The following is a 14,039-nucleotide window of genomic DNA, read 5'->3' as shown; positions in this document are numbered from 1 at the left end:
CACAGTTACATATGCACGCGAAAGCCCGAGAAAAACGCATCCCTGCCTTTTCAGTCATCGCCTTTGTCTGAAGGTGATTCCCATCCACACCGAGCTAACAACTTTCTCTTGCTCTGTTTCTCTCAACCACTCAAACTCTCATTGATGCACCCCGAGGTGGAAATATCTAAGTGCACGCAGGGCAAGTTCAGACAGGGAAGGCGATAGAGAGAATGGTGGGAGGGTTGAACGGATTTCGAGCGACTGACAGTAAATGCCAAGGGGTAGGAATGCCGCAAAGGAGACATTAGGGAGTGTGTATGTATGTGCGCGCAAGTGTTTGTGTTTGATTGGCAAAGACGATCCCGAAAATTCTCAGAAGGTTCTCTGCTTCTACTGTACGCTGGATGTGGATAAGACAAACAAAGCGTGTGCACGTGAAGTCATGTGCGCTTGTGCAATCACTCAGTGAGTACAAGTATATCAACACCGCCTTCCATCTGATGGTCCTGTGTTAAATGTCTCCGACTCAGAGTGAAGACTGCACTTTAGTCTGCCTCTCTATACAAGAGTGACCCGTTTTAGCGGCCTGAAAACCCTCTTTTCACGATCCCCCCTTCTCTTTCTGTGTCTCCTCTCCAGGTCCCTATCTCTCCCATCCCCGAACTCTTTCATGAGCAGTCTCTCAGGGGCAGGGTTGTAACACAAGCCTGCGCTCTTTTGTCTCCATTCTTTTCCTTATCCTTTCATCTTTTTAAACATTCAGGGGAAAAGGGGTTTGGTGAGATGGAAACCACTACTTGGTAAAGGAAAGAAAGAGATAGCATGTGAGAGAGCAAGAGAGAGTGGGAGGTGGGATGAAGAGGGGAGGCAGAGTAGACCCCCCCCCCCATTCCTCTCACTGCTCATCCGCCAATTTATGGCTCTCCTTTTCAACAAGGCCATTCAAGGTGGGGAGGCTCAGTGGACGCGCTGTTCTCGCAGGTCAATAGCAATGAACCCTCATCTGGTCTGTATAGGGGTGACTTATCTGCGCCGAGGACCCACTGAACTGTCTGTCAGCCTGTGCGTCCTCTATAGACCTCCATTGTGACTCCTACAGGCCTTGGCTGACTTTCCCCCCGAAGACCTGTGAGCGGACAGAGTGGCCAGTCAACAACTCTTATTTTCATCTTTCCAGCTTTAACAGTACATCCAAACTACCTGCATTGCAGCATTAGCGAAGATCAAAGCAGCAAATATCTGCACGACTGAATGGAAGTCAAAACCATGTGAAAACATGAACTAGATCTGGATCAAATAACACATAATAACACACTTAATGAGAAATATGCAATACAGAGTATGCCAAAACTACGTCACATTGAAATATAAATTACATCCTTTGGATGCGCTCCAAAAAACAGACACCTGCTACTTTGTCTGTAGCGTCAATAAATATTTTCACTATTTCTAAGCAAGTATCTTTCAAATGCACTTTACGGTTAGTAATAAAGGTATCACTGTTGAAAACCTGCAACCATACAGAAGAACATCCTGCAAAAAACTTGTTTTCAGCCAGTGTAACATTTCTTATCAAATAAATGGAGATTAGCTGCATGTTCTTTTTCATTTGTGCAAACAAGTGGGGATAAATTGAGGGAAAAGAATTTGAAAGATTTTGGGGGGTTTTGATGCAACCTTCACAAAGATAAGGCTGGTGAAGATAAGCTGATGAAATTTAAATGAGAATTATTTCTCCTTTCCTGCATGGTAATAAGAGGAGGGAAAACAAACAAGAAATATAGACAAGGTGCAAGCAGTTACACAAAACTGATCAATTTATTTGATGTCCTGAAGAAGTGAAGCACATGCAGGAAATGCAGCAATGTTTTTAATGGGTTGTGGCACATGGACTTGTCCACTATGTGTGCATTAATGGTTTTAGTCTCTATGTTGTGCAGCTGGAAGGCAGCTCCATAAATCACTTCAACCTAAGAAAAAAAGTGTAAAAAAGTGCGATGCCTTGATTGTGATGTCATGCAATCGTCACTGAATTCTTGTTATGAAGGCTCAAACTGAGTGATTTAGCAGTCCCCATGCTGGTGTTTTGAAACAAGACTTGAAAAGCAAGTGATGGACTGACTGTAAAAGTAGTAGTAGTACACTGCATGCTCATTGGCTGATCATTTGTGATTGACAGGTCATTAGCTAATGACAATATGATGGATTATCACCCCTTCTAATAATGACTATAATTCACAAAAACAGCTTTAGTATTACCTGGAACTAATGATGGCGCCCTGAAGACTATCAGGAATTTGGAACATATGACATCATGCACACATTGCTTGGATGTGATACAACCACTATTGGTAAGCGAAAAATATATAGGGCTTCTGAACATCACTAGGTGAAGTGGATTACACCAGAAACCTCAATGTAAGTGCTTTGGTCACTAGCAGATTGTCTCAATCGCCCGAAGTTTGCACTTCAAAATGAGAACCAGTTGAAGATGTTGGGATCCAAAAGGTGGATCACGTGTGGAGTCAAATTCAATTGCTCCTCTGAAGGGAGGAAGTTTGCATGGAACGCACCATCTTCTCTGCAAACACTCGCTAACTATTAGCTGAATGGCAGTAAAACTTGAAAAAAAAAATGGAAATGGATGATGTACTGCTTCAAAGCGGCATCAATTTGCTAGTAACAACAAGGAGGTTTTCGGTGCAGCACCCTGCAACCCTCAGTTGGTGAAAACCTTATTGCAAATGCAACTGCGCAAACTGGTTGGGGAGTACACATTTTTGCCAAGTGGGTTCCACATCCACGGAGACCTTCCCCATACAACGTCACACCTCCAAAATCTGGTTAGAGGTCACGTGACTGCAAAAAAATAGATAACCTTTTTGCACCTCATAAGTTTCCCATGAAAAATTGAAGCCAAGTTTAAGTCACTTCGGTGCCTTAAACCTTTCAGACAGAAGCCATGGCCTTCCTAGACACAAGGCTAGTTTGCCAGAGTAATTCAAGGGTCCCCATACTAATCACCACCTAAAGTCCTCAGATAAGGAGGCCCAACAATCTAAACATGAACATGATGAATTATAGCCTCAGTGCACAGTATTTTCTTAATCATCTTGTCAGAGTATACAGTATCTTCCTGTTGTAATTTAGGCCTATTTACTCTTTCCTAGGATTTGATGTGCATGCCAACATCGAAATTAACCTGTAAGCACTCACATCTCTACGTGTCTTGCAAACATGCCTAAAAATCTGGCACAAGCATAGAGGAAGCAATCTGAAAGCAGACTTGGATTTGGCATTAAAACACAGAGTTACATCTTCAGGTTTGATTGTGCCAAACGGGGTTATGTTGCAGCCTCACACACTTGCAAACGACAACCGTGCAGCTACGGCTGGTTGTAATAATTTACAGTTGATGCCCCATAATGAACTCACCGAACTTGGATCTGTGCCCGTATTACTGGCATTACTGGCTGTTTTCCTGTGAAGTGTGAGGCGGGGATCAAAAACAGGAGGGGTGACGGTTAAGATCATCTCATGGCCATGTTAATTCCAAGCTAGCAAAGATATGTGACTTTGTTTTGGGGCTAATTATTGTTTTCTCTTTTAGGTGTCTGTTTAGGAGCGGTTGTTTCATACATCTGCTTTGACAGATGTTAGTCGCTGAATGCCCCAGAACTCTTATCCATATTCTACTAAAGGATCCTGAGGGGGGGGGGGGAGTTCGCCCAGTCTTTGCGCTTCCACCAAGAAACTAATCTCAACTGAGTCGAGCTAGCAGTAAGCCAATAACAGGGCCATTCTGAAGAGACTGCGTGCTTCTTTAAAATAAAAGCCCTGCCTTTCCGTCACGTTCGATGGAAATTCAAATTCCTCAATTCATGTTTTATTTTGAAAATGTTAACCGGAAGTTTTGATTGTAGTTAATGCTAGCTTTGTTGAACGCGTTTCAGGCGGAGTTCGGAGTTCTTAAAACGTTTGGGTAGCTTCTTCAGCGCTCCACTTCGTCGCTCACTTATTTGAACTGACATAATTTTTCTCTGGGGCTCCTTGGAGCAGTAACAAGTTATGGAATATCCACATTTTCAGGCGGGTCAACATTTGTAATAGTTTTGTGGGTTTATTGCATACAGTATTTCTCTTGAGTGGAAGCGCTCCCGGGACAGGAGAGTTTTCTGGTGTGTAACTACTTTCCTTTCCTTTTTTTTCTCTCCCCTCATTGGATTTTTGGTGCACTCGTGCGATGTCACGGACTATTAAAAAAGGAGAAAGACATGTTTGTGAATAGCGTTTGTGGTTAGCGTGTAAAAGTGATTTGGGGTTTCTTTTTTAAACCAGTTGAGCAACAGCGACAGGACTATAATCAATGTGGTGTCAGCTGGAAGGACGCGGGGTCCGGATCTCACCTAAACGGTATGCTACACACGTACACTCAAAATAATGTTTAAATATTCTGCAGCGCAGCTCAATCGAAATACAGACACGTTTCTTCATTTATTTATGCAATCAGTCAGTTACAGATACAGGGGCGGTTCCATGATTTTGTAAATTGAGTGGCATAGTGGGGACCAAGGCAGTGGGGCCCCGCTGGAAAACATATTATATTATAATGTTTAATGAGAAATAAATACAAAGTAGAAAACTGGTGCAGAAAACACGGATTTCCAAGCTCAAGTGCCCTCATACAGATGTAGTAGACAAGTGTGAATGTGAATAACATTTTTGCAAAGTGAAGAAACAAGTTAAAAAGTCATAACCCTGCTTAAATATTAGTAAAAAAAACTTGTAGGTTCAACATATGCTGAAAGTACTTACAGTAAAAGAACGTGCAGAATTATGCAGAATCAAAATATATGCATTATACAATACATTATACTAGATCATGCATCATAACTGAATCTATATAGCTATAATAATTAATATTTATTAATATGATTATATTTTGCAATATATAACAAAAAAATGTAAGCTTTAAAATTATTATAAAGCACATTATTTTGCATACAAATTATAGTGGAGTAAAATCAGAAAGTTTCTATTAATACTTATTTAGTAACGTACTTGAGTAAGTAGACTTGCTAAGTTAGATTAGAAGATGGAAGCTTATCAGTGCCCTGGTTCAAAGGCACTGGTGAGGTCCTATCACTTTGAGGATAACAACCAGAAAGTTATATAAGTCAGGCTACTATAAGTTTAATAATTTTATATTTATTTATTTTCCCGGGCTCTCTTTTTAATTACATTCATGTATAAACAGGCACGAATTGATCATTATAATTTAATTTTTTTATTTGATTCATACTTTCTTTTTTAAAGCTCAGCATTTCTCACTTGATTGAGAAGATCAAGACGCTCTACGTGTTTTCCTTGGCAGCCCGACACTTGTAGGGTTTTTCACATGTTGTTTTCCTTGGCAGTCACTCAGGTGAGGTGAATGCTACCGAGTCACAACACAAACCTGCTGGTAGATCACACAAGTTGCCATTTTAACATACCTGCAGCTGATCTCTTAACTCCGCGCTGTCAACAGATAAGGGGCTGAATAGGTTTCGTGGGTGGTTTTTGCAGGTGAAAGTGCAAGTTTGAGTGTAATATAAATTATTTCATTACAGTTTTTAAGGTTTTTTTTACGCTTTTAAACAGAAGAAGACGCATGGCTTGCTTGCACCTCATTAGAAGTGTTTCCCAGTGTGAACCAGAGAGATCTACAAGTCATTTGAGAGAGGTGTCACTGACAGAGCCAAGGTTAGAGAGGAGGGGGCTCAATCCTGCAGGGTGAGCATGGTACGAAACAATCACAGAGCTGGAATTAATGGGCTGTTTGCACAGCGGGACCGCAAGGCACTGTAAATGGATATAAAGGCTTTTATTTTTAACCTCGAAAGAGGGGACGAAGCAGAGGGAGGACAAACATTTACCTGCATGTTTTTTCCATCTCACATAGTGTCACAGCCACTCCTGCTGTCAGTGTTTCTAATAGATGCTTTTGAGACCGTTTAGTCAGACCCAACCTGTGATTAAAATGTGGTGAAAGATGCAATCTGACGTGTAAACTGTTTTCAGGGGGAAGCTTCCCTCTGAGATCTTCCACCCCCATCGAGGGGGAGTTACAGAACTTCAGAGAGGCAGGATTAGTTTAGGAGAGAATGCAGTCCTAACACTGAATGCATTTTCCCGCTGTCAGATGGATGTGCCTGACATTAGCCACACATGTGGAACTTGTAAACAGACTAAATAGCACAGTAGCCATTGCCAGGTGTGGATCTGCTTTATGGCATGTGTTTCCTGGGGTGGGTCTCAAGAGAGAGCCAGAGGCACACTGTACCATAATTCCCCCTGATTCCTTCTTCCCTTTAACACTGGCAGGAGTCTGAACAATTTTCCAGGTGTCAGATCTACTCAGAAAAACACTTATGTTTATATTCTGTGTTTAAAGTTTTTCTATTGTTAATGTTGAGCAAGAGTTTTGAGTGACGGCATGTGAAGAATGTGGATTGATGCATGTGTTTCACGCTAACTTAAAGTGGCTTGATAATACAGAAAAATGTATGACAAGTTATCATCCATTAACAGGAAGTTAGTGTCTACTGTATTGTAATTTTTCAAGTGAATTATAAAAGCTTTATCAGCTTCTTAAATGTCTTTACAAAATAATAAATGTCAATTATGTGTATTTAAAAGTGTCCATAAAAAAGACCGAATCTGTGTTCAGCTAAAAGCGCTGTTTAATGTAAGAACCAGAAAAAGCAGCACATTAATCTGATAAAAATGAGTTAAAAAAATAAATACATAGAAAGAGATATAAAGTAAAATGCTGAACTGTCAGAGCGAGGGGAAACATTGCATTTTAAGAGTGGTTAAAAACAAAGTGAAATAGGACAGTTTCAACCTGTCACGTAAAAATGCTCCCTGACGTATGCTCATATCTGCTGGGAATGTTGTATTGCAGAGGTTGGGAACAAGTTGTATCTTCCGCCTTGTTTTGACTGCTTTTCTGAAGCTTAAATAAATGCACAGCCAATGTGATTGCAGAGAAAAGAAAGCCAGCATGTGAGCTATCAAGGACTTATATTAATCAGTGCTAAGAAATGGAGTTCTTGGAGGTCTCTCCGTTAGTGTCCTCAAAGTTTAGTCTGTTTATTCATGGATTTTTGCTCGATGAGGTGGTTCCATCTGTTTGTTTAGGCTGTATATCCTGTGGTATTCTTCCTGTGCTGCTCATTTTGAAGGCTCTCAGGCTACGGTGATTAGGATTAACATAAGAGTGCAGCCTCGAGTAGGGTTTTACTTACTAGGTGAGGTTTTTGAATTAGACGGCCTGGGGTATTTGTGCATACTCATTTGTGGAGAGGGGGTGTAGGTTGCGAGGGCTTGAGTTTGGTCCAGACGGTGGAAGAACTTTGTGTCTAGCCTTGCAGGGAGAGCAAATGATGCATGTCATTGTGGCAAATGGAGCATGGTGATGAAGTGCAGCTCCTGCTGCTGCTGTTTTACAAAGAAACCACTTAGACGGTCAGCCTGCCTGCCCTCGGTGTGATGTCTGAGTGCTCCACAAAGGCCTTTAGGAAACCTGTAACTCCAACTGATCACATATTCCACAGCTGTCCGGGATATTTGATCCTGTACTTCCCCTTCGTGTTAACGGTCAGATTTATCACTTTAATTGGTTTCCATCACACAAAACATTTGGCAGGCCTGGTACACTGATCAGTAAACTAAGCAAACATGTAGCTCTACACGCTGAGGTGTGATTTGGCGTCAGCAGGCACTTTGAGCGGCAGCACCTTGGGTGACAGCATGAATGATGTCTCAACCAAACCTTGCTGCGTCTCGCTGGCAGCATTGTGTCCCGGGTGTGGTTCTATTGAGTTACAGGTCCTGTCACAGGAAGGATTTAGTTTTGTCACCACTCATTCACACACTCACTGATAGCCACCGATGATCCCCCCACCCAGTCGCTCTTACACACCTGTTAAAACAAACAATTATAATATCAGCAAACAAACGAAGTCATAACATTCCGTTTTTGACACGTATTTTATGTTGCTGTGGTTTTTTAGAAGTCTGCATCCTTTGCCACGAAGGAGCCTCGCCAGCAACGTTACATCACTGACATTCCCATCATTCCATTTTTTACTCTTTCCAATTGACCTTTTCCCTGCTTTTAAACAAATAACTAAATCCTCACTTACCTCCCCCGTGTAGGCTCGTGAGTACTGCTTGAATACCGTCTCGCTGGACCTGCGGTATAGATTGGTGGCTGGAATATTTTTACTGTTAGTCAGAGGGCAACCTCACATTGAGTCACATGTGAGTCATCTCACTTTTTATTTCATTCACATAATGTCAGAGTTGACAAAGCAATTCACCCTAAACGTCCTTTGCGTGTCAGGAATTGTTTACATTTGGCTTACACGAGGGAGTGTGCGGTCTGGTTGACTATATTTATACTAACAGTTAGTTTTGATTTTCAGGAAATTTGCTCATAATTTTTTAGATGAAAAAAAAAAGCTGTAAACTGTGCACATCTGATAGGTTGGCAATAAAGATTTTTGCCTTCAAATTAGTGGTCAGACAAACTATTGAAACCAGGAGTTTAACTGGTGTTTAACTGTATCTCAGGTCCCACAGCATAATTGTGAAAACTGTAATGTCTAAATATGATTCAGGTCATGAGTGAATTGGAAATTTATCAGCGTAATGAAGGGATCAGGCCTGTCATAACAGGATATTTACGCGTCTGTAATGTGTGTGTGTGTGTGTGTGTGTGTGTGTGTGTTACAGACAAGGGGAGAAGGAAATGACAGAGCTAACAAATTGGATAGTGTTGATACAATGCTACTCCCACTGACACCACAGTTCAGTTACACCAACATGGTACCCTAGCCTAAATAATAGTCATGTAATGCAGCAAGTATTGTATTATGATTCATTTTATTGGTCTACATATATCAAACCTATTAACCTTATAAGTGCCACTTATTCTCCAAAAATCTCTCTGTGCATAGAAATCCCTGAATTGTTATTGTGGGTGTCATACTGTAATAATATTGAGCTCTTCTAAGATTCTGTGACCAGGTAAAATGGGCAAAAACAATAATAGTGAACTAACTAGTCAACAGTTAACTATGCGTTTTATGAAATGCTTAGTATGTACTTTTTATAACATAATATTGTGTATATGACCTAAAGGAGTTATACAGAAGAATTTCAGCTTCTTATTTTTGCCACACAAAAAGCAGCACTAAAGCCTTTTGTAACTACAAGCTGCACAAAGTTTAGATAATACAGGTTATGGCAGGCAGGACGTTTACAATAGCGATCACTCTATAATTGAAACTCTTCCAGGCTAGTGCAGCTGAATGCAGTACTGTATCCGTCATTAAATTTCCATCACCAGTTCACTCACAGCCCAGGTGTAAACAGGTAGAATACTTGCGGTTTATCTCAGCTGTATTGGTATGCTTTCTTATTATGTGTGTGTGTTTTGACAAGAAGGTATATTGTAAGTTACAACATGTAGAAGAAAGTCCCAGATTCTTGAATTCTGAAGAAAAGTAGCAACAGCAGAAGAGAAACAAATCATGCCTTTAAAAGCTTTGGCTGTAAAGTTTCTGACACACATATGTGCCAGTCTGTCGGAGGTGAGCTCTTCAAAGTGTGCACCATTCATAGCTGAACTCCTCTTGCAGAAACAAAGATCGACCTCGCTGTACCTATTTTTCCACGAGTTCTGCCAAGATTTTAGAGCCATACCTCAGCAGTTAAAGCACCAGTCTCATAAAGCTGTAGGCCACCAGTAAAACCTCTCAATTTACACTTTAATTGTGGTGCTTGGTTTAACTGTATAAGCCACAATTTGCATTGTATAAAGTAACGTTGGCTCTCTCTCCTCTTGTGTCTGCTCTATTTTAACCACCAGCTGATACGTCTTGGGAGTGATGCACTGGCTTCCCCTGGTTGCCATGGTGATTGCCTCGGCCCTGCCCTTCCCTCACAACCCCGTGTCCAAGATTGCTACTGCGACCGCCGAGCCTGGCTTCGACAAACGCAGAGAGCACCGGCATGACCCAGCCGCTCGCCTCGCAGCTGCCCCCGCGGACTACAGCTTCAATGGAAGTGCCTCGCAGACGGACTACAACATGACTGCTGCGCTCAGTCAACACAGCAACAGACAAAACCTCCAGAGCCGTAAGGATTATGTAAAACCTATACACGAAGAGACATTCAAGGTGGAGAGTCGAGGAACCCACCAATCAAACAGCAATTCAGGCAGCAATGACAGAAGCAGCTTAGATGTTCCCACAGAACGAGCTACACTCAGGGCCGAGGATGTTTCCCAGGATAGTTCTGTTCCCAAGGATTACAAACCTGGCAGCACCAGCAGGTATGAATACGCAGGCTTTGTGGACTTTTCCAAGAAAGACAATCTTCAGGACGCTACTGATAGGCCATTGCAGGTTTCTGCATTGGAAAACCATGTGAGTCCTGCTACAACACATAAGGGTCAAACAGGACCAAAACTGACTACAACTTCAGATCAGTTCAGAGATACACAAAAAATCGGGACAGCGAGCCAGAGGACCGTGGGAACTGGAAGAGGTTTTCCTAAAGAAAGTCTGACAATGGAGGATGGTCTGGGTCTGGGAGGGCTGGATAACATCTTAAAGGGAGACGAGTTGTTTCTCGATGCTCATCCTCGGGTCCTGTTCTCATCCTCTCCATCACCTCCGGAGGACCCACCTCTTTTGCTCATGTTAGAGACTGGCATGCTGGAGGAGGACAGGGATTGGGAGGAGCAGGAGGCCATGGACGAGCGCATCGAGGGTCACGGCGACCGCGCACTCGACAGGAGTACGACTTTGTCTTGGGCAGACTCTGCTAGATTAACCCGCGAGGGTGTCCATCCTGTTAAAAGGGATAAACGCTCACATTTGACTGACAGATCAAAGGAGGGTATTAGGTCAAGGGAACAGTCGGTGTGCGAGGCAATAAGTGTGTGGGTTAACAAGACAGAAGCCACTGACTTCAAAGGAGAGAATGTCAGTGTCTTACAGGAAATCCAGACTCAGAGAGGACCTCTACAACAGTACTTCTATGAAACTAACTGCCACCATCCCAACAACCGGATCCAGTCAAAGGGTGCTGTTGCATCAGCGAAATCTCTCAAACCTCGAGGGATAGGTGTGGCTGGGGGCAGCTGCTTGGGAGTGGATAAAAAACAGTGGAACAGTGAGTGTAGAGTCAAGCAGTCGTACGTGCGAGCACTCACCAAAGATAATAGAAACAGAATCGCATGGAGGTGGATTCGAATCAACTCGTCCTGCGTCTGTGTGCTGCTGTCCAGAGCAAATTCGGCAACGGGGAGGGAGGTTTTGACAAGAAGGGGGAGGGCTTAAGAGACAGCACAAAGTGAAGTGACACAGAGCAGAGCAGCTCTGACATCCTTCTGTGTGCACTTTCTCTTCCTCGTGGTCTTTCCTAGAACATGAGGGAAGCTATCTCTTCTTAAATCCAGACCTTTTCAGATATCTCTTTTCCTTCCACTACAACTTTATGTGACTTTTGCATTTAAAAAAACAAGAAGACCTCAACACTAGATCTTAGGGAAAATTGTCCTATAGAAATTTTACTTTAAGAAGTACTGTTTTTGTATGATTTATCTTTCATAATCTAAGTTATTTTTGATTAGTATGTAAGCATGTGTATGTCTTTGATATTAATATATTCCTATATATATATATAAGTGTACAATATGACACCAGTATACCTTTATGTATGAAGCTATGTATATTTGTGTGTATTTATAGAAGAAGCCTTCACGGGCTTGTAGGTCTCTCCAGTGTCTGATGATAATTCCAGCCTCTGGTCCGCTCGGGTTGTAAGAGGAAGGAGCGCCCCCTACTGAGGTTCCATTTTACTGCTCCAAACTCTCACCGTATATTTTACCATGAAACGTTACAGTTATGGTTTAACTAAGACTGCAGCGCGGGCACATGCTAGCGTGATTTCAGCCAGGCAGAGGATTTTTTGTGGCAGGATGTATCTGTGCATGTGGGCCTCACATGTGGCTCATGATTGTAAAAGCATGTGGTTTGTAAATTATGTGACACTTAAACAAGCTGATTTACCATCTTTGCGTTTGTTCAGTTGTCCTGCCAAACATGGTAATAAAGGAACTTTGTACTCAGTATGCTCTGAACTTAACTAATGTACATACAAAGTACAGCTTTCACTACTAGCTTTTTATTGTATTTTTTGCTGCTGAAATCTGCTGGTAAGAGGAAACGTGCCAAACATGCTTAAAAGTTGTAAAGTCCTCATTTTAAAAATCATCCATTACAAGCAAAAATTGTGGCTATTCTGTGTTCAGTTGTCTATAAATCCAGATACATGTAGTTGATTAAAAATAATTGCTTCAGGAAAAAGAGCAAGCCAAGACTACATACCTCCAAGGTTGAGGTGCACAACATGCACAAATCCCTACACACACTAGGATATCTACACCTGGATAACGTTTATGTTTCCTGAGAACATCTAAACTGTGTCTCCCATTTTTTCTGATTTTATTTGCATATGTATTTGTGAAGATATGACAAGAAAATGTCCATTTTTATGCCCCATGAAGGTGACGAATGTGTCGAAAAACATTAGTGGATTTACTTTTTGGGTCCGCACTAACAACAAAACACAAACCAATCAAATAAACTTACTGACACTATTTAAAGACAATAAACATGTATTTTCTATCCACAAATTGTATAATCCATGCTTTCATGGAAGTCCAAATACTGGATAAAGTTTAATTTTCTTGTCACATTGCAGTTAAAGGTCTTTAGAGAGGGTTTAAAAAAAATCTATTTATCACTACATCATTCAGATAATGCAGTAAACAGCCAGGAAAATGTCAGCCTCACCACGTTTTTGTTTTTGTTTTATAACAAATGACGTTCTATAAATCAAGCTCTGAGTGACACATTAATGAACTGCTCTATTAAAAAGCCCTTTAAGATATAAACAGATATAAAGCTGTGATGTTGGGTGGATGTAAGTGCTACTCAGGTAGATTCCTGGCTCAGAGTGAGAGCACGCCTTTTAGAGATATGTGTTGTAAAATGTTTCTTTTGGAAACAGCAGCGATTGTTAAAATTGAAAGAAAGTGATATCACCAAAAAGTTACGTACATTGAGGTGGAGCCTTTTTTTGTTGCTATTTTATGGTTATAATGCAGGTGAGGTATTTTCTATAGAAATATGCCTGAATTTGCATTTTTTTTCTAGAATAAATTTGAACATCAGATAACGCCAGTTGTACACTCATCACTCACTTTATTAGGTAGTACTGGGTTGGATCCCGGCTTGACTTCAGGATTACCTGAACTCCATGTGGCATAGATTCAACAAGATGCTGGAAACATTCATCAAAGATTTCGGTCTGTGTTGATTGCCTCACACACTTGCTCTTCTTCTATCACATGTCAAATGGGCTCTATTGGAAGAGATGTGGAGGCTGTGGAAGCCATCTGAGTACAGTGAGCTTATCATGTTTAAGTGGCCAGTTTGAGATGATGATTTGAGTTTTGTGACGTGGTGCTTTTTCCTGCTGGAAACAGCCATCAGAACATGAGCACGCTGTGGTCAAAAGGGATGGACATGGTCAGTAATAATACTCAGACTGTGCTGTTTAAATGGCATTCAGTTGGTACTTAGTGGACTAAAGCTTGCCAAGAAAATATCCCCCATAACATTAGAGCCCAACCTCCAGCCTGAACCAGTGATGCAAGGTAGGATATATCCATTCTTTCACAGTGTTGCCTCCAAATTCTGATCCTGCAAATGTTTTTCTGGTCCTCTGATGTCCAGTTTTGGTGAGCCTGTTTACTATTCTGCGCTGACAGAGTGGCACCCTGTGTGGTCTTCTGCTGCTCTAGGTCATCTGTTTGACGTGTTGGGCGTTCAGAAATGCCTCTCTGCATACCTTCATTGTAATGAGTGGTTATTTGATTTACTGTTGTCTTCCTATCAGCTCAAAGCAGTCTTGCAATTGTTCTCTGACCT

The 14,039-nt window shown here is 41.6% G+C and overlaps 1 protein-coding gene across 3 annotated transcripts; it reads left to right on the top strand.

Moving 5' to 3' along the window:
• Positions 1-3,931: 3,931 nt before the first annotated feature.
• ntf4 (neurotrophin 4) lies at positions 3,932-12,875 on the top strand. 3 transcript variants are annotated; one of them, XM_085404663.1, is made up of 3 exons: positions 3,932-4,160; positions 4,321-4,395; positions 9,905-12,874. In XM_085404663.1, the coding sequence occupies exon 3, from the start codon at positions 9,924-9,926 to the stop codon at positions 11,379-11,381; it is 1,458 nt and encodes a 485-aa protein (XP_085260789.1). In that variant the 5' UTR covers positions 3,932-4,160; positions 4,321-4,395; positions 9,905-9,923; the 3' UTR covers positions 11,382-12,874. The 3 variants fall into 3 exon arrangements, with proteins under 3 accessions (XP_085260789.1, XP_085260790.1, XP_085260788.1); XM_085404664.1 differs by lacking the exon at positions 4,321-4,395 and having other exon boundaries at positions 9,905-12,875; XM_085404662.1 differs by having other exon boundaries at positions 3,932-4,395.
• Positions 12,876-14,039: the final 1,164 nt, after the last annotated feature.

Source organism: Rhamphochromis longiceps, linkage group LG4, assembly GCF_057381845.1.
Source record: "Rhamphochromis longiceps isolate RC_006_pf linkage group LG4, R_longiceps_female_GT1.1, whole genome shotgun sequence".
NCBI lineage: Eukaryota > Metazoa > Chordata > Actinopteri > Cichliformes > Cichlidae > Rhamphochromis > Rhamphochromis longiceps.
This window is presented reverse-complemented; position numbering and strand designations above follow the sequence as displayed.

What these genes read in the sequence shown, in the direction of transcription:
- ntf4 (XM_085404664.1), top strand. Translation starts at nt 9,924, where the DNA reads ATGCACTGGCTTCCCCTGGTTGCCATGGTGATTGCCTCGGCCCTGCCC.